Genomic DNA, 26152 nt, shown 5'->3' with positions numbered 1-26152 from the left:
GTTAGAGATAATGGATACTCAGTGGGGCATTTCCAGAGGTGTTACCAGTGAGAATGGCCTAATCTGGGCAAAGTGGTGTTTGACAGTGGCTGCTGCTTCCAGGGCTGCTTGGAATCACAGCTGTAATAAGTGCCCAGTCACCACATCCCTAATGAGAAGCCAGAGATCACCCTCCCGAGCAACTCCACCTCGACAAAGCAGGGAGGGAAGGGTCTGTCCAAAGGGCTTGGAAGCATTTAGCCAGAAAAGCTCTGGTGGCCTGGGATCAGAGCTGGAAAATCTGCATTACCATTGACATGCATTTCCCTTCCAATACTGTGCAGAGGTACAGGTCATGTAAAATGGGGACCATGACGGATATTAACTGTAATTAACTGTAAAAAATGTCGGGGAATCTGGGTTAGAAGTGACTAGACAGAGTGGTAGAATAAAAAGGCTGGAGTTTCTTGCATAGGAATCCAGATTTCCTATAAAGTTAATGTGGCTTTGGAAAAGGCAAAATTACTGGCAAAGCAGAGCCTTGAAAGGTTTATGAACAGCAAAAAACACATCTCAAAGGAGGAGGCAGTTTATACTATTTGTTTATTTTGATTTGTAACATTCCCTGGGGGTTTTTTTTGCTATGCTTTACACTTCTTAAGGAAGAGAACTAATCATATGACCATAAGAGGGCACAAGTCTTTTCTACACCAGAGATTTGAGTACACTGTGGGTCACCAGCCATTTCATGCTCTGGGAACCTCTTAGAGTGACAGCCAAATGATATCAAGACCTGGTTTTTTGCATGCACAGTGATGGCAATCACAAGTAGGAGGTCACGAATAGTCAGGAGGGTTTAGGTCTGGTTAGTCCTAACTTGAGGCAGAGAAAATGGACTGGACAAGCTTGCTGGAACACCTTTCCCTTCCTGCAGGGCTCGAGCTCTTAATTGCCCCCAGGCAGGCAGAATGGACAGATGGTGTAATAGCAGTGGTGGATCCTGGTGGCTTGGACACCTGGGACTGCTGATCCACTGGCCAGAAAGGAAGGCAGCTGTGGATGTACACTGAGGGGCTAAAATGACCCCATCTTTTGTAACTCTAACTTAAATTAGAGATAAAAAGTTACTTTAATTAGCCTGCAAGTAAACACATTCATATAGCAGTTATGACTTCCAAACCCATGACCTGAGGTGAACCTCATGTTCTGTTAATAGCTCTGTAAATCATGGAGAAGACACTGAGCACCTCCTCTTCAGTGTGGAAAGACAACTCAGGCCATTTTAGCTGGCTGAAGCCTGCTCTTGTGGGTCTCACACCTCCATTCCCTGCAAATCTGGGAGTGGGGAAGGTGGTTTTTGCAAGAGATGGGTGTCCCATGAACCCCCTCCTTGCAGCCAGCCCGGAGGAGATGATATACCACCCTCAGCCACTGAACCGCAACACAGGGCACTGTCAACATCCACACAGGTGGGCAACCAGTCCACAAAGCAGACAATGCTTCACCCAAGTACAATTAAAAACAACTAAACAGGGAATAATTTAAAAAAAACCCTCTTTTTATTTAGACCAACACAAGAAGAGCTAGATAGGATTTATGAGCTAAGTTTTTTGGTTGGAGAGCCAATGTGTACTTTAAAGCATCATCAGAGACCAAGAAGATACAGTCTTGAACACCATGTTGTAATAATTTGTAAAACTGCATGAGACAGATTTTTTTAAACCAATTACTTCCCGTCCATTCAGAGACAGATAAGCCCCCAGCTAAAATTCCTTTTCATTCCAGTGCTTGTAAAGATGAAGATGAAATATGATTTTCCTTCTAACAAGTGCTCCAAAAAGCAAAACCAGAAAAAGCACATGTTTCTCTGTTATGGAAAATAGGTCTCGGCATGCTGCAAATTCTGCGTTTTACTTACTTTCTACCACAAATGCCCCCTCATTAAAGAAATGAATACTGTAATCATTTTCTCAGATTTATGTTTTCTTTTCTGCCTCATTTGGCACTAATGCTGTGTTATTACAAGAACAACTGTTCACTGCAAAAAGAATGATCTTTAGACTTCTCATCCAAGACCTTTGAAGTCACTGGGAATGAACTGCAAACAAAGGCAGGGAGGCCGTGGACATGAGCAGCAGTTGAATCCTTTCCCACTGACCAGGCAGATTTTCTTCTTGTTGCCTGATGACACAGAGCTGCAGTTTCCTACCCCTTCTCAGACAAAAACTCTCCTCCAGGTAGGGGCTTGCAGTTTTCAGAAACAGTAATAAAACGTGGGTCAAACAGGGTGCAAACAAGTCCCACGAGCAAATTCAGAGCCTGGGAACATCTTCACTGATGAGCGTCCCTGGGATTTGAAACGGCCACGTGCACCATCGTCAGGATCAGGATCACAGCAGTGGTAACGAGTGCCACAGCTCCCGAGCCCTCGAGGGTTGAGACATGTGCTGGCAAGCCAAACGGCTTTAACAATGAACTTGGAGAAGAATCTGGAGGGAATTAGTGTCAGGCATGTGTAAAGAGGGTTGCTTTTCCCATCTCCGACACCTATAATTACATCTCAAACGTGCTAATAAAATCCAGTGGTTACCGTGGGTTTTTTTTTCTCTGTGTCAAAGTTAAGCATGCTGCCGTGACGCCTAAGAAAAAAAAAAAATCAACTTTCTTACACTTCCAATCGCCATGCTATCACCAGAAGCGATGACGGCTGGGTCAGAAGGGCCGAGGTGCGCTCCTGGCTCCCGGGGGCTGGGCTCGGGAGCGGCCCGCCGCCCCCCGCCCTGCTCCGCTCAGAGGTGCGGGGCGTAGAAGGGGCCGAGGTACGCGGGGCCGAGGAAAGGGGCGAAGGGCCCGGCTCCCAGCGGGAAGGGGGCGGCCGGCGGCACCAGGACGTTGGCGGCGGCGTAGGAAGGGAAAGTCTGGAAGGGCAGAGCGGCGGGGCCCGGCGGGCTGGGGCTGCCGCCGCCCGCCGCCGCCGCGGGGGATGCTGCGGGGGCCGCGCCGTCGGCGCCCGGGTGCTGCTTCTTCCACTTGGTGCGGCGGTTCTGGAACCAGATCTTCACCTGCGTCTCGGTGAGGCTGAGGGACAGCGCCAGGCTGAGGCGCTCGCAGACCGACAGGTACCGCGTGGCTCGGAACTTGTTCTCCAGGGCCACCAGCTGCTCGTAGGTGAAGGCGGTGCGCGCCCGCCGCGGTTTCCCGCAGCCCGGCTCCGCCCGCCGCCGACGGGCGCCCCGCGGCGAGCCCGGCTCCTCCGGCCCGGGAGAGGGCCCGCTCCCGGTCCCGTCCCCGCTCGGGTCCTCCTCGTCGCGGTCCTGCCCCGCGTCCTCGGCGCCGCTCTCCGTCGGGCCGTGCGGATCTAGGCGAGATGGCAGCGCTCGTCAGATGGAGCGCACCCTCCTCCCGTCACCCCTCCCCGCTCCGAACCCCGGGCTTCTTCTCCGACATTTCCCACCCCCACCCCCCCAGCGCGGAAATATAAGGGCAATCGTTAAAAATAAAATAAAATAAAAGGGAGAAAAACCCCGCCCGCCGTGCGAGAGGAGCCCCCCGCGCCCACCCCCACCGCTGTGCCACCGCATCCGCGGCGGGGAGGGGGGAGGCGTCGATATGGATTTCTTACCAATTAAAAAAGAAGTTATTAAAGTCCCCTTCTGAAGCGAAATAAATCCCCTCCCCCCTCCCCATCCCCGCGCTAATGGAGTTTCAGATTTGCGAGGGCCAGATCGATAGATGTCATCTATTAAAGGTAAGTTTTAATCGAACAATATTAGGATCAGGCCGGGGGAAGGAGGTTTGAAGTGGGCACCTGCAAGCTGCGGGCAGGAGATAGGCGGGAGTCGGTAATAGGATATCGATCACCAGGAGCTAAGGCATCCTCCGGTGGGGACGGGCTGAGCAATTACCCAGCCGGCCGTCCCGCGGGCCGGGGCAGCCGACCGCTCCCGCCCCGGGGAAGGGGTGCGCCCGGGGGCCGCCCTTCCTCGTGGACAAAAATAAATAAATAAATAAATAACCCAAAACAAAACAAAAACGTGCGGTGCCCCAGTAAGAGCCGCGGTCCGTCAGGAACCGGCATGGGGCGGCGGCGCGCCATGGGATGCGCCATCCTTGTCGGGCGGTAGAGGATGCCCCGCACGCCAGGAGCCGTGGAGGACACACGGATACCGAGAACTTTTCCCTTTGCATCATCGAGACTTAAAATCCAGTTCCAGCCCCCCCTTCCCTCGCTCCTGCGGGAGCCCCGCCGGGTGCGGGGCCGGGGGGTCCCCTCTGCCGGCGCCTCCACCTGCGCGCCCCGCCAGCGCCGGACGGAGAAACTCGAGCGCGTTCCTACCATGTGCCTCTAGTTTATTCCTCCCGCTGCCGGGAGCAGCAGCGTCCTTTCCTACTTCAACTCTTCCCAAACTTTTCTCCCGCTCGCCCGAGCGGGGGGCGCTGCCCCAGCTCCCCGCGGCCGGTTCGCGTCTCCTGCTGAATTTCTGGGGATCCAGGATGTCTAAGATGGAGAAGGAGATTTTATGATGGATGGGGGCCGCCTTGGCCCCGCGGTCCGGGCATTCCGGCATCCCACCCCACCCTCCGCGCCTCCCGGAGACCTGCTGGCTCCCAGCGCTGCCGGGCGCGGAGCGGGGCCGCTCCCGAGCCGCAGCCTCGGCGCTGGCGGCGCGGAGTGAGCGGCGGGAGGAGGGTCGGGCGGGGAGGCGGAGGGGCCGGCGGCGGGGTGGGGGCAGAGGAGGGGGCAGCGCAGCCATTGGCACGCCGCCCCCGCGCCCCCTCCCCGCCGCGCTGGCTCCGCGGGGGCGCAGCGGGCGCCTCCCTCCATCCTAACCTCCCGGCGACGGGGCTTTCCCCTCACCTGCCCCGGGATGGGAGGGGGGAACGCTCAGCGAGGTGGGCCGGGGGCGGCCAGGAGCTCGCTGGGTCCTCTGCCAGCGCAGGGATGCGGCTGCACTCGCAGCCCGCCGGCAGCTGCCGACCCCCGGGTCCCGAGAGCCCCTCGGCTGCTCCTGTCCCCCCACCCTACGCTGACACACCTGCAGGTCCCCGTCAGTGCCGGCCCAGCAGGGTGACCCTCGTGTTCAGAGGGACCCAGAGAAGAGGGATGGCTCCTGCATCCCTCTGCTGCACCAGGTGGGCTCCAGGCTCTAAGCGCTCCCTCTGCCAGCAGCCACTCTGAGATGTGAAACTACTGCGTGGTCCACAGGGAGAAATGAGCAGCTTTTCGTTTCGGGGCAGCTTAGGATCAGTCTGGTTCAGACGTTGGGCCAAACTCCTGCAATTCACCTGTGGTGCTCGAACTATTCTCAGTGAGTAGGCAGGGAAACTGAGGCTTACCTGTTTTGGAGGAGTTCCTGCCCCACTGAGCAGCCCCCCCAGACTAACTCTCCTTGCTGTGGGGAGAAGCACTTTTTTGTCTGGTTATACTTATAACTTAGGGTAGGTGACAACAGGCCAAGCCTCTGTGCACTGCCTTGCACCAGCCCCATGATCACTTCTAGCCAGCCCTGCTTATTAAAAACATGCTAGTAGCATTTTTCTGTACATCTCTATCTGTCCAGGGGGACGCTTTTCCCTCTCCTTAGCATTCCAGCATTGGTTGGTACCACAAATCACCAGATAGATGAAGGAAAAGGCACCCTTCAGCCAGGGAAAACAACCCTCAGTAGGAATCTGATACTCTACCTGCTTTTATACTTAGGGAAAGATGCAGAGCACGGGCCTCTTCCTCTTCACAGGTGCCTCATCAGAACTGAGCTTACACATTAATCTCAGTGCTACTGCAAAGGCCTTAAGATAACAGGAGAGCAAGAAGATGAGATGATGACGTGCAGGGTGATGTGATTACAAGTAGCTGTCGTTCATTATGTGGTGGCAGCATCCAACAGCCCATTTGGCCTCTGGGATGGGATACCACAGGTGTGTGTAGAAGCAAAGGAAGCTCTGGCCTGAGGAGTTCACACTCAGAAGCTACAGGTGGGTTTTGGGAATGGAGGTGGTGAAGAACTGGAAAACCAAATTCATCTGATATATTTCAGACCACAAATACTTCTGTTAGAGTTGTTGGGTCTGCAGGACCTGAGAAGGTAAATTGTAGCACTGAGATTATTTTGTGAGCTAGCAGACGTCTTCAAATATCATCCATTTAACACCTGTATGCACAGCAACCTGCAAACACACACACACACGTGTGGAAAGGCACATGTGAAAAAGCACACTCAGGGATTAGTTTTAGCACTCTGAAGTTGGTCCATTTCCCAGTTCAAGCATTAAAATTCAACCCGAGTGCTGTCTTCAAATTGCTTTGATGCTAGGTGGGTTTCAACCCTGACCTGTCCTGACGGCAAGTGATGGCTGTAACAAGCTGTGGATCAATATTCATAGCGGGTGTCCTGGACTGATAACACTATCCAAGACAATGTTCACTATCGGTGCAGACAGCTGAGATATTGCGCCATTAGTAATGTTGTTTTAAATAACCTGATCCGTTTCTGGGTCTGTTTAATGAATTTCACAGTTTAGATATAATCTTTAAGGAGAAGCCAGAGGCTATTCCAGAAGCGGTGATGCAAATCAATGCTGCCAAGGCTCCTCTGCTTTCCTTAAAACAAAATGGACTATAATTCCACCGCAGCTCCTTATATATTCTGGGGAGTCGTGGCGTGCTATTGATGGTATTAGCAATGAGAAGGTATTTGAGAGAAAGCAGTGTTATCTGTAAAGTTGGAACACATCTGATAAAATCTTATCCGTGATGCAAAATTCTTTATATGATGAGTCAGTGGTTTTGGTTTTGTTTTTGTTTTGTTTTTTTTTTTTTTTTCTTAGTTGTCATATGAATCATAGAATGGCTCGGGTTGGAAGGGCCCCGAGATGCTAGGGTTCCTAGGGATGCTGGACCAGGTTGCTCCAAGCCTCATCCAGCCTGGGCTCTAGCGCTCGCAGGGCCGAGGCAGCCGCAGTGTCTCTTGGAAGCTCGGGGTGAGCAGCCGCGGGGCGGAGCGGAGCCCGGGACTGCATTTCCCGGCAGCGCCCGGCGCGGGGCCGTGCGGGCGGCGATGGCGGGCTGGGCTCGGGCCGTGCGGGGGCTGCTGCTGGATGTCAGCGGGGTCCTCTACGACAGCGGGGCCGACGGCGGGGTCCCCATCGCCGGCTCGGCCGAGGCCGTGCGCAGGTGGGTGCGCGGCCCGGGATCCCCCTCCAGCCGGGGCTGGGGGTCCGCCCGCGGTGGGGTGGGGGCACCCCCGCGCCTGGGTTTGGTACCCGGGTGGGCGGTGGTCACCTTCGGAAGGGCATTTAACTCCACCGCGGGGAGCGAAACCTCGCAGTGCCGTGTGTGAAGTCCCGGGCAGGACAGCAAACGGGACCTTTTGGGCTCGCCTTGGTGTTTTTTAGGGTTATTGAAGGTCAGGGAGCCCGCAGACCCTGGGCTGTTGGGGAAAGGAGCGTGGGGCGGCGCGGTAGATCACATCGTGCTCGGGGCTGTGTTTACTGTCGTCAGCGCACACGCAGCAGGGGCAGGGGATACACGAGAGGTCTGATGCTGTCCCCGGCAGTCGTTTTTAAAATACTGCACGCACTGGCATGGTGCTTCTGCAAATTGATTAACTTTGCTCTCAAATTAGCTGAGGCTTCTCGCGGAAAACTTGCAACCCAGCAGACATGGGGAATTTCCGTGCTGGGGTTAATGATTGTCCAGCTTGGAAGTGATTCTAAAGCAAAGTGTGGTTGGGATGAGTTAATCCCTGTGCCCACAGGTAGGGACTTCTTTCCCTTTTAGCTGGGTGATGCAATCCATGTCACACAAGCCAAGTAAATTTGATTTAAGTAAATTTAAGTAAATTTGAATTCATTAGGTTGACTTGCCAAGTGTGTCTATACCGGCCCTGCTGGACCAGAGGAGCAGGATGGGGCCAGTGACTACAACTTCATTTAAAGACAAGTATTGATTGGTGTGTCTGCCCTGCTGGATGAGGTTGTGGGTTTGTATAAGAGGCTTTTGGCTCTACATTGGTGTTTCCCTAACCCATTACAGAAAATCCAGGTCCATTTCAAGTGGCAAGTGCTGGAAAGGGCTTGGAGCAATCTGGTCTAGTGGAAGGTGTCCCTGCCCATGGCAGGAGGGGGAACTAGATGGACTTTAAGGTCCCTTCCAACCCACACCATTCTGTGATTGTGTGCTGCTGTGTGTACCCCGTTTGAAATGTTTTAAAAGTCTAAATTCTGAACCCTGAAAGGTTGGCAGCTTGGTGAGCACCTGTGCAGTTTCTGTCATCTGGAGCCACTCAGCACACACACAGTTGTGGTGAGTGCTTTATTGAGCAGGAAAATATGCAAGAAGAAATGTTGAAAGCAGTAAAATTAATCATATGAGGTTAGTTAAATATGTGCCTAAATGTTTGTGGAACCAACTAGAGAACTGGAGAAGGTTCAAATGTACTAGCAATAACAGAAGTCTTTGCTGCTTTTTTTTAATAATAATGTCTTTGTTCATACTTCTTGAAACACATGTAGCAGGCACAGAAAGTGTCATCAGATGAAGCTGATGAAGCATCTCCAGGATCAGAGTTACCAGTGCTGTCAGAGAGCAGTGTTTGAAGCAAGATTAAGGCTTATGGAGGCTCGTGGCCTGTTTGTGATGCTCAGCTGGCTGGTGGAAGCTGCAGGTGCCAGGACAGCCCGTGGGAGAGCAGCACTTCAAGGGAATTCAGTGATATTAGGCAGAGGGAAAAGTTGCTTCTATAAAGACATTGTATGGGAGTGCTGTGGCACCTGGGTCTTTCAAGGAGTTGCATGGGTGCAGTGCTTAGCATGGAACAGCCCAGATCATAGCCAAGGCCTCCAGGGATGGCCAAATCAAGCATAAATAGCAACAACTGCATAATTAGTGCCAGAGATCAGATCATTCCTTTAAAATTCAGGACATAGTCAATAATACCTGTGTTGTGGTTCACTGGATGCTTTTGACATACTGTTTTTTCCTCCTAGGTTTTTAAGCATCATTTTCTGTCGGGTTGCAGGCTGTCATTTAATAACCTTTGTCACTGCCTTTGCTGAACCCTCTTGCATGGAGGCAATGTAAACTGCAGTTTAACTTACAGCAGTATCAGAAATATGCTGATGAAACAACAGTAAAACTCTGGCCTTGGGCTAAAGAAATTATGGGATTTCTCTGGCAATACTGGAAATGTCTAAGCCCTTGTTCCTCGTTATTTGCAGAAACCCCTCAGCAGCCAATCTGACCTGTCTGCCTGTCTGGAAGGGTTTGGGGGGGTCTTTGAGGCAGGCTGGGAGATGCAATCCAGCAGCAGGCTCTGGAGAGCTGCACTGGGAAAGTTGATCTCATTTGGTCAGGATTTGGTAAGCAGTGGAGAAGCAGCAGTCATAGCTGTGGGAATTGGGGACAGCAGAGTGGAATTGGGGACAGCAGAATGGAAAAGTGACAGGAAGGAAAAAAAAACACAAACCCAAACCACTTTGTTCAGGTCATTCAATGTAACTGGTTAAGAATAATCATTTTCCTTGGGTAAAGTCAAGTAGCCTTATTTATCTGCCTATTAGGTTGGTAATTGTTCTAGCTCACACCATTTAAAATCTTTATTGACTCATTATCCTATTGCCAGTTGGTCATTAATATTTGTGTCTGCGTCACAGTACAGCTCAGTGGTTTCAAGCAGATGGATTAAAGCTAAAAGGAGCTCTTTTTTAATTAATTCCTTTTTTTCTGTATCAATTAAAAAGTCATAATTGCAGATAGCTAGGAACTTGATAACTTATTCAAATTGACATGGTCTTTTGCTAGAAGAGCTGTCTAAAATCTTTCAGTGCATATATATGTCCAATAGGAGCCCTAAATAACATTTTGATAACTCATAGTACAGATAGGGACTCTGACAAAATGACTGCTGACCTCTTCTTTTCAGACTGTCTTGCTACATCATCTCCCACACTATTACAGCAATTAACTTAGTGTAACAACATATAGTACACTCCAATAAAAATGATAAGCAAACATATTAATTTGTCATTGGTTTCATGTGACTGAAGCCATTTTAACCTCTTAAAACTGTGTTGGCTGCATTATTTCTTTTGTTTTCAGCCAAATTCTGCTCTGCAATTATTTGAGTTAGTGTTTGAGGGAGTAGCAATGGAATTTCTGCCAGCAGAATTTGGCCTGGTTCATATTTATGGTGGCTGCAGGGGAGGTGCTTCTCTCTTGTTTGTTTGTTTTTAGCTGACAGTATAGGCAGATGGAGCAGAAAAATGACCCCAGAAGCTGATGGACACTGAAACATCCTGAGCAAGATGACATTCAGTAACACACTTCCCAGTGCTGTAGAGACCCTCCTGAGGAAGGCATCAATAGTCACTATCCAAGTTGGTATAACCTGTGGTGAAACACTAAGTGTAACCACTGGAAATGCTTTATTAATTGCTAATATACCCACGTCTCTGATAAAGTTATCCTAGGATTCAGTGTGCACTGAGAGGGAGTTGGTGAATCAGAGGCTGAAAGGATGAACCACAGAAGTATTTGTTGTACAGAGCAGACCTTCTGCTGCACTCAAGTGGTAAGGTGACTGTAGATCCTTCCTGTTACTCAGCCATCCCATGGCAGCCAGACCTTACCCGTGTGCCAAAGGGTGTTGGCACCCCTGGTTTAACCCAGGAGCCACCGTGCCAGGGATGTCTTTAAATTCTCCAGAGACTCTTGCTGTTGACTTTAGATGGGGATATTAGAGCAGTGGATGACTAAAAAATCCAAAAGCAGCTTGATGAGATTATTTGTCCCTTTAAAACTTTTAACCCATAACATTTCTTGATTGTTTAATTTGTTTGTTGTTGTTTTTAAAAATCCTTATAACAAAGTTAAACACAACTCTTTTCAGTGTGTGTGGTTAACTGGCAGATGCCATGGATCAGAAAGCCCATGGACAAGATCAGAAAGGTGACTTAAAGGCTTGTCCTGGAGCCAGCCCTAACAGTGCCTCTGTGTTTGTGCTCTTATTGTCTTAATCGATTTACACAGCATTGACACGAGGTGAGCTAGTCCCTTTTTATCTTACAAATAGCAGGGAGCTGGTCTCTTACAAGACAGAAGGTGGTTAAACATCCATAAAAGATGCTCAGCCTGTGCTCTGGCATTTGCATTTACAGCTGTGTGCTGATAGTGTGTCCATTAGCATATCCATATGAAAAGCACACAGTAGTTGGACATTTACAACATCCTGTTGTTGGGCCGGGACGGTGCATCTGTCAGCACGACTTTCCACTGAGTCCTTTAGAAGAGCAGCGGAAATCTGGGGAGCGGGGAGGTTGTGGAGCAGCTGGACAGTCCTGTTAAAATAAAATACCTGGAGAGTCTAACAAGGCCAGGATTGCGAGGAGAACAAGCGGAACTGGGACTGTAAAGCAATTCAGCGCGTGGGGGTTCGGGTGGGACAGTTGGGAGCTCACAAAGAGCCCTTTGGAAGTGTGTGTGCCACAAGGAGCAGGAAATCTTTGTTGTCACAGAAGATAACCCAGGCATGGCTTAGCACAGGCCGTGCAGAGTTTCAAGGCTTGCTGTGCCTTCAGGACCTGTGATAGCAAAGGAGTTGTTTCTCTTAGAAAGAGATTTTCAAATAAACTACACCAACTCTTGTGTAAATATCTTTTTGTTTGTCTTTGTACTTGACTCTCTCTGCGTTTTCTGCCCGTGGATCCTGAAGAAGGGTAGGTGTCACTGCCCTTTCTGAAACAGTAGAGACACAAAAAGATGAAGCACTTCTGTGTTTTCATATGGCTGTTCCATGGCAGAGCCAGAAAGGGATCCAGGAATTGATCCTCAGTGGATGCAGAGTTGTCACAGCTCCACTCTGGTCTCTAACATCAGCTATGCCCTCAGTTTTTGAGAGCAGTGGATGTTCCTAACCCATACTTGTTTTCCTAATCAGCAGTGTTCTTTTTTTTTTTTTTTTTAAAAAAATCTGTGTCCCTGAAATTGTGGGTACTTATGTGCTGTCTACACAAATTGCACAAATAAGTGCTTGCACTTTTGGAATTCAAACATCATTAAGCTTTAGGGTCTGAGAAACAGAAGTAATTCTTTACAAACAACTGCTGTTTGTATACAAACTAAGAATTCAACCCTGACAAGGATAACTTTGTTTTGACTGAATTTTTAATGGAGTAAATAGCAGCTTCAGAGGCAAAAAAATCTCAGCTTTTCATGGAATCACAGAATGGTTTGGGTTGGAAGCGACTTTAAAGATCATGTAGTTTCAACCCCCAGCCCTGGGACCCCCCTTTTAGCACAGAATGAAAGCTACTGCAGTATCATTCACTGTACTGTCAATATAAATATTTTGCTTAATGCAAATAAATATATTCATGCTAACTGAATGCCCAAAGATCTGATTTTTTTTTCCCTGACAGCTTCAAAGTGGAGATTTACCAACTATTTAAGCTCTACCAGAGTTTACTTATTTACCCACTTGCAGTGTGGTTCAAGTCTTTCAGGTGTAATACATTAAGCTGATTTGGTAATCTGCAGCAATTAAATGCATCTTGTCACTGAATGTAATGGACCAGAGATATTTTTCTTATATTCTGCTTTGTGCTTCCTTTCTGCAGATTCCTTTCAAAAGTATGTGTTGTTTTTGTTGAAGACTTAATTCTAGTTTACACTGTTGTGCTGTATTATTGTCTACCCTTCTGTTCAGGGAGGTGTACTGTGATTTATGGTGTCAGATAATTTGTGCAGTAATGCTGGTATCCAGCTGTATTTGTTGGCCTTTTTAGAGATTTCAGGACTAGATGGACTCTGTGTTTGTTTTGATGTGCAACATCCAGTTTTTTACCCCTGAAAAATTCCATATGACCAAAATACCTAAATAAAGACATTAGTGGGTTTTTAAAGTTTTCTTTTAATTACAATTTAGTGATTTTTTTGTTTTTAGTTTTTGCTGTCAGTGTCTCAAAGTGGTGTTTCCAGAGTGTATAGTTTTATAACTGTACCTTTCCTTATGTCACCCTTGCCCATCCTTAAGTAACATTGGCCTCTTCTCATGGCTCCTTCATATGCGCCTACTAATCTGCTTTTATTCATGTTCAAAGGTAATGCCCTCCCATTTTTTAATCCCTTTTGCAATCCCTCCTTTGGATTGCCTCCAAATTATCCACTTCTATATATAGAGAGAGGTGAGCCATATGGATCTCGAGAGGAAATTGTGCTCGTGAGATAGCAGATGTAGAGATGAGTTTCAGACACAAGAATGCAAGAGGGAGTGGGGCCAGACAGTGCTGTGTGTAAGGATTTGTCAGGCCAGCCTTGCTATATGGAGCAGAAAGCTGGATCACCAGAGAATGGGAATTTTAATGAGCTTGGCTGTACTTGGGACCAATGACAGGACATCAGTGAATGGAAACACCAGGAGATCAGGGGACAAAAGTAGCATCAGAGATGTGACAGCAAGATTTAAGCAGTTTGGATGAGCTGTGATGGCAGAAATCAGAGGAATGGAAAGGTTTGGGCACTGGGATAGAGAAGGAACAACCCAGGTTTCATCCACAGTCCTCATTGCACACACCAAGTGAAAAAAACACAAGGAAGTTCAGTGTTTCTGTGGAATTAGGAGAGGGTTGTGCCATATAAGGATGGATGAAGGCACTTGTGGCTGGCCTCCTTCAGGCTTCTGAAATAATTAGTGTTGTTTCAGAAGATGAAATTAAAGGTGAAAAATTGCTGCTGTTGAAATCACCACTGGAATGACGGGAAAGCAGATTTGCAGAGAAAATATAATAGATTATTGCCACAAATACACTTTTTAATGTACTCCCCCCACAGGCATTTCCACAGCTGGGTTATCGCTGTCAGCCAGAACCCTTTTGCATCCTCAGGCCTGTGTGATGATCCCATGGAGGTTCTCCTGGGAAAAACTTGCAAGATCAGCCTCAGAAGTAGCACTGATTTGTAAACATAACATAATCTGACACTTGGATGTAACCTGTGCATTATGTGGGCTGGAAGAGGGAGTTTTACCTTCCGTGTAGAGCAGTGCTGACTTTTTAGGTGAATTACTCCCTGGAAGTGGCACCAGAAAAACATCCCATTGCCTGCTAGACAGCTGTGTCAGAAGGCAGAGGAGATTTTGATCCCTCCTTGCCCTGATCACTCACCATTCTGTGGTCTGGATGAGATTTTACACACTGTTACCCAGACTGCTGAGGACTAGTACTGACTTCTTGTTGCAAAACCTGTTTTAATTTGTCATTTTGAGTGTTTTTTACACGATGTCTAAAGCTACATCACGTTCTGTGGTTTTCCATCTGCCAGCCAGGCTAAGGAAGTATAAATTTCTGCTCTTTTCAAGCTTTCTTCTGTATTGACCTTGTAACTAGACAAGTCATTTCTACTTTTGACCATTATGCTTAGTTTTGTCTCAGCTCAGCTTCATGCCCTTCTGACAGGAGATGTTTTACCTGGAGCACCAGCACCTTGGCCCTTGCAGAGGGCAACAACATCAGTTCTGCCCAGGTGGGAGGAAGTCCTGGTTTTGTTTATTGTTTGGTTGCAGGTAGATAACTCTCTGGTGCTGTTGATTCCCTGTGTTTCAGACAAGGTATGAGAGTGCTGGCAGGTTTATGCTGGAGCACACTGGTATTTGTCCACTGATGCAAAAGACTCAAATAGGATAAGTGCTTAGCATACTTGCTTTTAAATTAAGAAAACCTAAAACACTCTGAAAAACCAAAAGCAGGATAAAAGGCCAATTCTGGAAATCTCAGAACTAGTGCTCTTCCAAAGCCCTTTGAAGTTGTTGTTGGACAGTTGCCAAGCTCAGGCTTGTTGCCTCTTCCAGGGTTTTTCTTTCTGCCCTCCCCTGGCCATCTCCTCAGGACCTGCTGCTCCTCCTGCTCCTGTGTTAGGAAAAATCTTTGTCACGAAAGCGTCTATCCAAAATCTGAAGTTTAGCCTTTTACCATGTCCTTAGTTGCTTCAGCCACGTACAGTACAATGTGTATTTGAGGAGTGATGGCTTCAGCCTAGATTCCAGGTGCTTTTCCTACTGGTGTCACAACCTTTACATCACCTGAAAGAACAGTTTTTTGTGTTCTGTGTGCCCAAAGGCTGCCCATAAAGGTTGGCAAGGGCAGTTGGCTGAGTCTGCACAAGGTCAGTGAGGATGTCTAATAATTGTCCTAACACTTTACCTGTTATGGAGCAATAATGAGAGTTTTTTTCATTATTTTCGGGTGAGTGAGCCTGGCAGATGCTGACAGCCAGCAGATGTGTAAAGTTCGAGGTGATTTGTAAGGGACCGGCTCATCTGACGCATGGTAATTGCATTGTGGGACATTGTCACTCAGCCTCGTGTCCTGCTCCAGCAAGATGAGGTAAAGGTCAGTTCAAAGAGCTGCTGTAGTGTGAGGGGCAGCTCATGGCTGAAATTAAACCCCTCATATCCCTCTCTTCCCTGTGCTCGTGCTCACGATGTGCCTGGAGCGGGGTTGGTGCCCCAGGTCTGTATTTAAGGTTTGGGTTTGGGTGTCTGAGGGGTTGTTTTGATCTGGAGGGGGCTTAAATCCCTCCTGTGGTAAGGCTTAGAAAAAGACTCCTTACTACCTGTTGGTGTGTTAGTTTGGTGTTCATCTGTCTGCTTATAATTTTGGGTTTGGACGTTCCCTGTAGCTTCTCTTCAGTGCCTGTGGCACTTCCCTGGCAGCCAGTGCAGAGCTGGTGCTGGCACAGAGCTGGAGGGGGACAGCTGGTTTTTCTATCTGCTCCCAGCTGCCCTGCCTGCTCTGCTGTGCCCTCTGAGAAGGGATCCAACAGGTTTGTTTTGCCACAGAGATGCTTTTAGCTGAGTTTGCCATTTGTGACACCCCGAAAGGTCAGAAGCTGCTCTCCCTTCAAGTTCAGTTTCGCCCGTTTCTGCTCGTGGGCATTAGGAGTGGTGTGAGTGGATTTGATCCATGCTGAGCCTGTGGATGGTCCCAAACAGGGAGTGAGAGGCAGCCTTGGGATGTCACAGCTGCCTGGATCATGCTGAGTCCCTATGGCGTAAGCACAGTGCTGCCTGTCCATGTGCTCGGCTTGTGCTCGAATCAGGATTGATTCCTGGTGCTTATGGAGTTGGAGTGGGATCTTTATCATGGCCATGATGTATGGAAGTCAGCTGAAGCCTTGATTGACTGGGTTTCCTGGGTGTGCTTGCGCCTCTGTAATAAAACTGCTGAGAAATCTGTAATACAGTGGAGATCTTGATAAAACGTGTGTCATGTATTTCATCTGCTGGTGCCTCATTCTTCTGTACCTGCACTCATCTAATCCCTTGCTCTTTATCTTATAAGACATCACATTACAAATCTTGTTCTTTATTCTTCTCCCGACGTCCCCACACTTGCCAACACTGGAAATTACAGTAACTTGATCTGCACGTGCTTCCAGAGGTATGAACAGCAGGTCAGTTCAGAGCCTGGAGCTTTCCCATTAAACTGGCCAGCTCAGCAGCTGTGCCCCCAGTGCAGTATAGACTCACAGAGCAAAGCATCTCCCCTGTCAGACAGAGACCTTCAAGCCACCTCTTTTAGTTCCTCCTGGCGCAAAACCTACCTGACCAGGAAAACTGAAGGAGAGTTTTGCTGTAAACACGACTGCAGCCAGGATTTCCCCCATGTTGGTAAAAGCTCTCCCTAATTATTTAAGCTCTGAGTTAATAGTTGTTTGCTGATGTGTGTTTGCTGATACTGAGCATCCAGGGATGGATTCATCCCAGTGTGTGTGTGTGTAATTATGCACACACCAGCAAGTGTGACTGTTCCATAAAAGGATTGACAGAGAGTAGCAGGAGGTCTTTTTAGGGTGCTCCTTGGGAAGGAAAAGGTGGCAATACACTGGAAAGATATTTTTGTAGAAATAAGTCTCCTCTGGAGTTTTTGTTGATTTTTCTTTTGTTTAGTGTTCCGGGATATTTTTGAAAGTCCTTTTCACGTGGACTCCCATTTTCTGTCCATTTCCTGAGCTCGTTTGCTGGGGTGATAAGTGTTGGTGGGAGTCGGGGATAATTCCAGACTGCTCCTGCTTTGGTCAGGCCTTTCAGAAGTGTAACTCTGTTTTTCATCTAAAATGGTGAGAAAGAACTTAAGTTTGTAGTACAGGAAAAGTGAGTCTTTGCTTTCCCCAAGCTGACCTGTGAGGGTGTTTGTTTGTCTGTGCAAGTCAGTGTTTAGCGTTGTTCTTGGATTCGTGTTGTTGACCTTTAAGAGGAGAAAGAATAGATTCTCATTCAACAAAGTTCTGCTTCCAGGCACTTGTGATTCATGGGATTTTTTTTTTTCCCCAGGACTGTGCAGATAGGTTTTGCATTTAGAATATTTTTTTTAACCATGGCACACTCTGTTAGAGTTCGTTATGTATCCAAATTACACTGCTTTGCTTTTAAACTCCAGCTGAAACCGTGTCTCGAATAACAGATGTGGAATACTGTCATCCCACTGTCACACCAATTGTTCATTGTTCTGAGAAGGTCACATCATAATTCATTAACAATAATTATTCCCTGGGTACACCCTGCACTTCTTCACTCAATTGCTTCATTAACTTGTGAGTGAATCTCACATTCAGTGCTCCAATCAATGAAGATATATTTATAATGTACAAGTGGATGCTATTAGTTACAATATATTAACTGCCTAATTTAAAATAGAAAAGCTATCTTTATGAAGGGCAATTAACCACTAAGTGTAATTGATAATTCGCATATCTATGATTAGGAAAGACAAATAATAAGAAAGAAATGAATCACCAGCGTTATGAAAGAGGACACTGGCGTGCAGTTTTAATGAGTAGAAGGGCCTCTCTGGGTCAGGACCAGATTTCCAAGAATCCTTTGACAGAAAGTTCGTCATCGGATGCGTTGCCTCGAGGTGGTTTTGGTGTTTGAACCAACCAATTGAGGTCATCTTCCCTAGAAAACAAACCCAGCATTATTTTGTTGTCTTGAGAATCAGTGCAGGGACTTTCTTTATAGAAAAGACCTTTTTCGTCCTAACAGAAAGAAAAGTAACAATATTTTAATAAGAATTTATAAGCCTAGTGCCAGATTTACCTAGGTATCTGAACCTGCATGAGCTCAGGTCCTCAAAGACAATTATACACACCTTCACACGAAATCTGACAGAAATTACGAATTTTTATATATTGAGGAGCTGAGTGACAGTCCCTTGGGCAATTTTTTTTTTTTTTTTTAAATTTTGGTACATTTTCAATGCTTCTGATTTTCCGTGGCCACTTTGAAATACGTCAGGTCTTCAAATAGCTGAAAACTCGAAACTCATCCTTTCAGAAATGGCCTTTTGGTGACCAATAGGTCATCACAGCTTGGGTCAGGAAAAAAGCCACTCAGAGGGAGAGGACTTGCAGGAGATTCATAGAATCTTAAAATGGTTTGGGTTGGAAGGGACCTTAAAGATGCTGTTGTTCCACCCCCTGCCACAGGCAGGGACACCTTCCACTAGACCAGGTTGCTCCAAGCCCCGTCCAGCCTGTCCTTGAACACTTCCAGGGATGGGGCATCAACACAACTTTTGCAGAATACCAGTCCTTGGCTCTGGACACTTGTGGCCATGTTTTCTTCCCCTGAGAAACGTTTATTAATGAATCAGTTGAGCTACCATATTTTTCAGGATTACCCACCAAGTAACAGCACAGGTCTTTTATGAGAGATGTAACGACAAAAGTAACTGAATCCATGCCAGTGTTACTGCAAGCATCACTGCAACTTACTGGCCTCTCACCTGCAGTCTGCAGAAGTGCCAGGCCTTGCTGTTGCCTGCAGCAGGTGATCAGTAAGTGGAAAGGTGAAAATCCAAGTTAAGATGTCAAGGGCCGGTGGTATCACACCAGCTGCTGCTGTGCAGTGCCTTCTGGTCGGGTGTGACGGCATCCATGGACCAGTTTAAAGGAAAGGAACTAGATTTAAGTGTTTTTATGTGTAGAGGGAGTGTGTGCCTGACACACTGGGGTATTCTGGGGATGGTGGACATCCCCTGTGCTGCCTGTCCAGCTCAGCTGTGTGCTCCAGAGGGGCAGTTGCGTCCTCTGGCAGCGGCTCTGCACGTGGAAACTGCAGCTGCAGTGCCCAGAATCAGTATTTTAGGTGTGTCTGCTCCCGTTCTGGAGTATCATCTTCATATAATTTTTAGCAAGACTGATGCCCTGAGCTCGTTTTCCATGCCCAGTTCACCCCTGCACCGCTCTCCCTCCCCAGGATCAAAGCGTCTGGGCTGAAGCTGCGGCTGTGCACCAACGAGACCCAGGCCACCCGCGAGAACTTCGTGAAGAAGCTCCGGGCGATGGGCTTTGACGTGTCCGTGTCCGAGGTCACGGCCCCAGCCCCAGCAGCCTGCCACATCCTGAAGGAGCGAGGCCTGAGGCCACACCTGCTCGTGCACGACGGTGGGACAACTGCAGCACATGCTGGGACACGTGGAGGGGTGGGAAAGGGTTTATTTTGCTGTTTGTCACAGGGTAGATGAGTGTAGCAGAAGCCAGTCTTGAACAGGGAGGTCTGAAGAGCAGTTGATCCAGACTCCGATTTAAAGGGAAACACAGACTTGAGGAAACACCATCAATTCAGTGGGCTCTGAAATGGTGAGGGATTTGTGATTCGTTTTCTTTTTCTCCTCCTTCTGTAGATCTTGTGCCTGAATTTGCCGAGATCGATAAAACAAACCCGAACTGTGTGGTTCTTGGAGATGCAGCAGAAAACTTCACCTATGCCAACCTTAATGAAGCTTTCCGGGTTCTGATTGGGATGGAGAAGCCTGTCCTGATCTCCCTTGGAAGAGGGTGAGTTAAGCTCTGTTTCTTTCCTCAAGTCTTTGCATTTTTAAATTTTCACCAGTGTCTTTAATGGAGGCCAGAAATTGTTGTGGGCATTCATAGTATCAGCTTTTAAGTAGTTAATATGTTTGTCTGGGCTGAGAATCTGATCTGCTCAGATACCTGTCAACAAAGAGGACTTTTGTTGCTTTAGGAGAGCCTCTTAAAAACCTGTAGAAATAATGGAGAGTTTGGATTATGATGTGTGCAACCCCCAAGAGAGTGAGTATTGCAAGAGGCCAGCAGGATTTTAGGCATTGCTTGTCTTTTTGTCTTTGCTCCTGCAAGATCTCAGAGGTGAGAAACGTTGGTTTAACTGCTGCCTGTAGGCTGAACTGAATATAAATGATTTTTAATAGTGAAAGAAACCCAAAAATCCAACAGGCCATGCTTGGATAAAGGGCTATTGGTGTAGGTTTGTGATGCAGTTTGATGCTTTTGGTGCTTTTGTAGAGACAGATCCATATTTTTTATAGTTTGAATATCAAGCAACATTTTTAATTATTCTCTGTCCATTAAAGGTAAATTTTGATCTCCTGCTTTCATATACAGGAAAAATCCAGTCAGCAAGTTTGAATGTTTTCCTAAAAACACTTAATTTATATGTATTCTGAGGTTTTTAAACAGGAGGTTATTAATGCCAGTGCTGAATAATGCCAAATCCCAACAGCCTTGCAGGACTTATTCTTATCTGTTGTGTGATGTATGGGCTTTAAAAAGACTGGGCACGTTTAGCTTGGGGAAACTGTAGTGACAACTTTTCTCAGTGGTTCAATAGACCATAATGGGCATGAAAACCCTCCATAGTTTGTAGGTTATTGATCCAGCTGGGTAGAACTTATCAGTGGGAAGGAGCAGTTAAATTCATCGTGTTGCCTCACCTGACACTCACGCTCTAATCCTACAGCACGGGTGAAAAATCCTTACTGCTTCTCAGAAGGATAAGGAGAAAATGTTGAGCCCACAGCAGAATGGCTGATGTGCATAAAATAACCAGGTTTTGTGTTATGTAATATCATCTTTCAAAAAGGAATATAGAATTAACCTTTCCTTAGGAATTGTAGTGTGTTTAATGCAAAAATGCCTTTGTACCCTGTGCATATAAAAGTTTTTGTTTGGTCATTTGTTGATATAAATTAATTAAAACCCAGACTTGTTGTTACTAATTTTAAATATTATTTTTCATGTAAAAATTTAGATTTTTTGGATATTCAGAGCTCAGTTTTCACCATGACCTTTTCCTTTAATGATTGATCACTTAGGTAATGTGACTATGAGTTCTCTGGTGAGTTCTCTGATTTGGAGAAGGGAGATTATAAATTGCAAGAATCGTTCACCTGACTACAGAAGCCTTGTTGATGCAAAGGGCCATACAGAAAACCCAGCCACCAGCCAGCTTTGTTTTTAAAGTGCAGAACTGGCACAATTGGGTGGATCTTTGCAAGGTGGGCAAGTGGGTTGGTTTTGGTTGAAGTTTTAGTTCATTCCATAGAAAACCAAAGTGTCAGAGTCACTGAAGCAGAATGCCCTCCTCCTGAAAATGGAGTGATTTACATTTAGCATCTGTTTTGGGCTGAGAGTGGGAATTGGCTTTGTAATTTCTTCTGTCATGCCACTGTCAGAAAATTAAGCTGTTTACACCAGACTATAGAAGGTTAATGGCTGTTCTAGCAAAGGTCAAGTGGTCATTTTAAAGGAAGGCTATGCTGAATAATCGAAAATGGCAGAAGGATAAGGCATAAAATCTTAACTGTCTGCTCATCCTACCTTTTTTTCCTTTCATATAGAAACCTGTCTTTGCTCTGATCAGGAGAGCTTGGAAGACCTACATTAGTGTGAATTGCTGTTCTAGAAAAACACTGTAGAGATAATATCTAATTTCATGAGCTTCATGGCAATAGGGACATTTTTAGAAGGAACAAAATATAGCTTAGAGGGCTTTCTTAGTCACAACAAACAGTGCCTTGGCTTTCCTCATGTGGGAGGTGATGGTGCTCAACTCTTTGGGGTCTCCTTCCAGATCACTGAAGGGGTCACAGATGCTGGTTGGTGCCAGCCTTTTATCTGCCAGGGGCTCTCTGTCACTGTGCAGTAAAACACTGGACAAGTTCATCCTTCATATGGGCTCCTTGAAATCCCTTTGAACCAGTGGAGTTGTGTCCCAGATGGGCATCTGGTCTGAGATCTTTTCCCCGAGCATTGCGTGGTGCTGAGCCTGTCCTTTCCCTAATTCCCGGTGCTAAATTAAGGCTCTGGATTTTCTGATTGCTTGACTTTTTGTTGCAGCCATATGGACACCCATAAAGGCAGAGAAATAATAAAATGTGGTTTCTTTGTGTTTAACTGCCGACGTTTTCATTTCATGGGAACTTTATCACTTCCATTTCCAGACGCTACTATAAAGAAACCGATGGTCTGAAGCTTGATGTTGGAGCATATATGAAGGCATTGGAGGTATTTTATGGCTTGAATTATGCTTACTCGCTCTGTGCACCTTGTTAAAAGAGTAACTGGTATAAATATGGGCCATCTTCTGTAATTACTCACCTTGGTGGAGGGAGTTCCCCCAGATAGGGAGACTCATTTGCTGCATTCTAAAGATGGGCGGATTCATTTGTTTTCTGCCTTTGTTCTTTTTATTAATTTTTTTTTTTTAATTAAAATGTGAACTTTTACCGTTGTGGCACCATTTTTTTGGAAGCGAGGCCCTTGAAAGGAGGAGCCAGAAAAGGAAAACATGGAATGTTGTCTGCGAGATATCCAAGAGAACCTGAAGAGGTCCATTTTATGTTTGGTGCAGTGTTGTTTTTGACACAACCCTTGCCCTTGACAGTTTGCAGCAAAAGGCCCTTATTCAAGGTCAATCCTGCTTTTAAGCCTGATTAAATCTGTGCAGAACCGGAACCCGACTGATAAGCCAAGGAGAGAAGGAGAGAATCTTTATTTTCCCTTTTATAAGCTTGAAGAGAGATTAAAAAAAGTACATAGTGAATGCAGAGAATAAGACAAAATAGGGTAATAAATAAACACAGAACATATATAATGTCTACTTGTGTACTTATATAACATATACTTATAGCAGTTAATTTGTACTTGTATACTTATATAACATATACTTTTAGCACATTAATTTGTGTCTATTTGAGTTTGGGGGGAGAGTTTTTGCCTCCCAGATTAAGTTCAGGCTTCTTGTCTAGGAACAAGCTAGAAACAGGTGTTTTGGCATAGCACTGATATTTAGTTGCAGGAAAATGTAACTTTTCAAATCTGGCTGGTCACTTGAACCATTAAAATTAAGCCAGGTGGTTGAAGAAACCCTCTACACCTTTTAAGGCCCTCCAGTACTACTGATAATTTCATATAAAGGATATTTGTTATGTCTCTAAGAGTGATGCTCCTAAAAAAATGTGTTCAATACTGGAGCTGAGTTTGAAGACTGTTCCATGATGGAGGATGTAAAAGATTTGTAATTTTAGATGTTTCAAGAAGAATTTCTTTCCTGCCAGAGAACTTCAGCCACTTCTGATATCCAGATTCCCTGATGTTTAACTTCAGCCACTGATCCGTTGTGTTATTTAAGGGCAAAAATCAATAATCACATAGTTTTTGTAACTGGAATTATGGAGTTGAACAAATGCTTTTCCAATCAGCATTTTTTGTGTTTCTCTCTTCTTTTTTTCCAGTATGCTTGTGATGTTCAAGCTGAGGTAGTGGGAAAACCATCAAAAAGGTTTTTTGAGTCAGCCCTGGCAGAAATGGGAGTTCCAGCAGAGCAGGTAAGGTTTCAGATGCTCTGACCACGGGCTGTGCCAAACATTAATGCCCACTGATGCATTTTTTTCTGCTTTGCTATAACTTTGGAAAACTACAGAAGAGCCTGAAGGGAATGTGACCAGGAGGACATGGTAAACTTTGGGTGGATATGCAAATATTTTTTCCATATGGTGCAGAGAAATGTTTATATTCAAGATCTTCCTATGAACTACTTAAAAAACCCAAATGAATAGAAAGGAAAAGTTGTTGAAAAAATACTGCAGAGGGGAAAAACCTATGTTTGCTCATTCTGTCAAAAATGTGAAGAAGACAAAAGAGAATTGACAACCAAGAGGGTAAATGCTAACAGGTTGAATTTCTCCTTCCCTGTTCATACTTACCACCCTCCTGGAAGGTATGACATAATTTTCTCTACCTTTCTCAGGGTTCTTTTTAGCTTCCTGCTGTTTCCCTTTTTATTTCCAATGTCAGTCTGTGTTTCTTCTGGCTTGTGCCCTCCACACCTCTGCTCAGTTTAGAGCCTTCCATCCCTCCATTCTCTGCTGTAGTTTCTCCTTCCACAGCATTGTTGTGTTGTGCTCTCATATTCACCTTCCTCCCAAACCATGTGGTTCCAAAGAACATGCACTTCTTTTGTGAAATTCCTTTATTTGGAAGCTAAAGAAAACAATACAAAAGAACAGAAGTTAGGTTTCCCAGGGAATTATGGAAGACTTTTTGCCTCACGAGAGAGAGAAAGAGAAACTTGGAGACTGGAGGCTGCAGAGCAGTGGAATTGAAGCCAAAATGTTATTTTTTTTTTCCTTTAGTGTTGCACTGATTACCTTTCTTTTAGTAAAAGGAAAGGCAGAAGTAAAATATTTTATAATTTTGCTGACTGACCCAAAACCTCCTCCTGTATTACTGGCTTTCCAGAAACGTGCTGAATGTGTGGGGCTTCCTTATACAGCCCATTTTCCCCCTCTCTGTAGTTGTCCCCAGTTGTCTCCTCTTTATTGATTTGTTGTTATGTCACACAGGGTATAAGGATGAGTATGAGATGATTCACAAACAGCAGTGAATTACAACGTAATAATTCCATCAGGGGGGTTTGGGTGACATTATAAACAACAGGAGCAAAGTTTGGGTGCCTTGTAGGTCCCTCGAGCCTGGAGATGAAATTATGGCCCTGTAATTCAGTATGTGCTTGAGTTGTACTTTATTATAGAGTGGGGAGATGGAAAAGACCTGGTAGACCATCTAATCCATCTCCTTCCTAGTGCAGGATTGTTCCCTGCTCCACATTTATTAATGTTTGGTCCAGAGTAGTTTTCAGTGAGCCAAACACCCAGGCTGCTGTGAGTACCCCAGGGGCAGTGTTCAGGTTTTATGTGCAGGCAGCTTTTCCTGAGATTCATTGGAATACTTTCCTTTTAAACTGCATCTCCTTATTTCTAGTTTTACTCTAATTAACAACAAATAACTTCTTGCCTTCCTGGTTGTTTTCTCTCTCCAGTTATCTCTAGGCTTGTTATCATTACAGTAGTTGTCTTTTACTAAAACTGTGTGGTTTAGCTCTCAGCAGCTTCCCTCAGTTTTGTCCCTCTGGCTCTTTCCTGTGCTCCCTTCAGTTTGTCCATATCTTTCCAGTTACAAGATAACTCAGCCTGAACTTAATATCCCAGTTACAGCCATGGAAATTATTCAAACCATTCACCCAACCAACAAACACCCAAATCCTTTTCAGCCACAGAGTGGCATTTGGAAAAAAAAATAGCTGGAAAAAAAGAACAAAACAAACCAACCAACCAACCAAACCAAACCAAAAAAAAAAACCAACCAACCACAAACATTCACCAGCCTGGTAAAAATGGTCCCACCAGAGAATGGTCCCTGTCGGCTTCAGGAGAATTTGGTTTGGGTACAGAAAAGCAGAGATTATTTATTCTTTTTCTAACTTCTCAGTGCTTGACCTTGCAACTTTAATGTTCTTTTGAGAAGGATTTGCAGGCTGGTTTAGTTCATGGAACATAATAATAAAACCTCAGTATATTCAGTTTAAAACCTCAGTATATTCACTTCAGTAAGTTCCTGTAATACACTGTATTACATTTTAATCTTTCTCCTGGATGAACTATACTTCTCTGCATTTGTAGTGACATGACAAGGGCTGGTTTGACTTGCCTTTACTTTTACAAAATGTTTGCCAGTAATTTATTCCACCTGTAGAATGCATTTAATCCAAACCATCATTAAACCGTTTTAGATGAGCTGTGCTTTTGGAAACATATTACAATTTTCTTTCACCTGACTTTTAATGAAAAATACCTTTTTAATAAAGCTGTCTCACCACAGTAATTCTAGACAATGGCAATTCTGAAATTCCTCAAGCTGCTTTAATCAATAAAGTTATCACCAGTCGTTTCCCTTGATAACTGCTTCTTACTGAGACCCCGACTTTGCCTTCTGCTGCTGAGATGTTTTCAGCCTGCACTTAGAATAGGAGGAACTCCCCAAAGTCCAATTTTCATTTTAACCTTTCCTCAATGGCCT

The 26152-nt window shown here is 45.8% G+C and overlaps 2 protein-coding genes and 1 long non-coding RNA gene across 4 annotated transcripts in view; 2 read left to right on the top strand and 1 right to left on the bottom strand.

Annotated features, from left to right (window-relative positions):
* Window positions 1-1519: 1519 nt before the first annotated feature.
* Window positions 1520-4773, bottom strand: NKX1-2 (NK1 homeobox 2). Its single transcript, XM_064663575.1, has 2 exons — window positions 4316-4773; window positions 1520-3337 (listed from the first exon to the last, which is right to left on the bottom strand). Exons 1-2 carry the CDS (start codon window positions 4731-4733, stop codon window positions 2769-2771), a joined length of 987 nt encoding a protein of 328 aa, XP_064519645.1. The 5' UTR covers window positions 4734-4773; the 3' UTR covers window positions 1520-2768.
* A 2221-nt stretch (window positions 4774-6994) lies between these two features.
* LHPP (phospholysine phosphohistidine inorganic pyrophosphate phosphatase) overlaps window positions 6995-26152 on the top strand; it is a 79205-nt gene continuing 60047 nt past the window's right edge. The window contains exons 1-5 of one of the 2 annotated variants that reach the window (XM_064663574.1): window positions 6995-7153; window positions 19233-19420; window positions 19660-19813; window positions 22237-22300; window positions 23530-23622. In XM_064663574.1, coding sequence (XP_064519644.1) covers window positions 7038-7153; window positions 19233-19420; window positions 19660-19813; window positions 22237-22300; window positions 23530-23622 — 615 coding nt within the window. In that variant the 5' untranslated portion in view covers window positions 6995-7037. The remainder of the gene's footprint in view (window positions 7154-19232; window positions 19421-19659; window positions 19814-22236; window positions 22301-23529; window positions 23623-26152) is intronic. The other variant, XM_064663573.1, reaches the window with a different exon arrangement.
* LOC135418319 (uncharacterized) lies at window positions 7756-11934 on the top strand. The gene is made up of 2 exons (XR_010432390.1): window positions 7756-10356; window positions 10450-11934. It is a non-coding gene; the product is annotated as an uncharacterized LOC135418319 (long non-coding RNA).

The sequence above is a fragment of the Pseudopipra pipra genome, chromosome 8 (genome assembly GCF_036250125.1).
Source record: "Pseudopipra pipra isolate bDixPip1 chromosome 8, bDixPip1.hap1, whole genome shotgun sequence".
In the NCBI taxonomy this organism is placed as follows: Eukaryota; Metazoa; Chordata; class Aves; order Passeriformes; family Pipridae; genus Pseudopipra; species Pseudopipra pipra.
The sequence above is the reverse complement of the archived record's forward strand: the minus strand, read 5'-3'. Positions and strand labels throughout refer to the sequence as shown.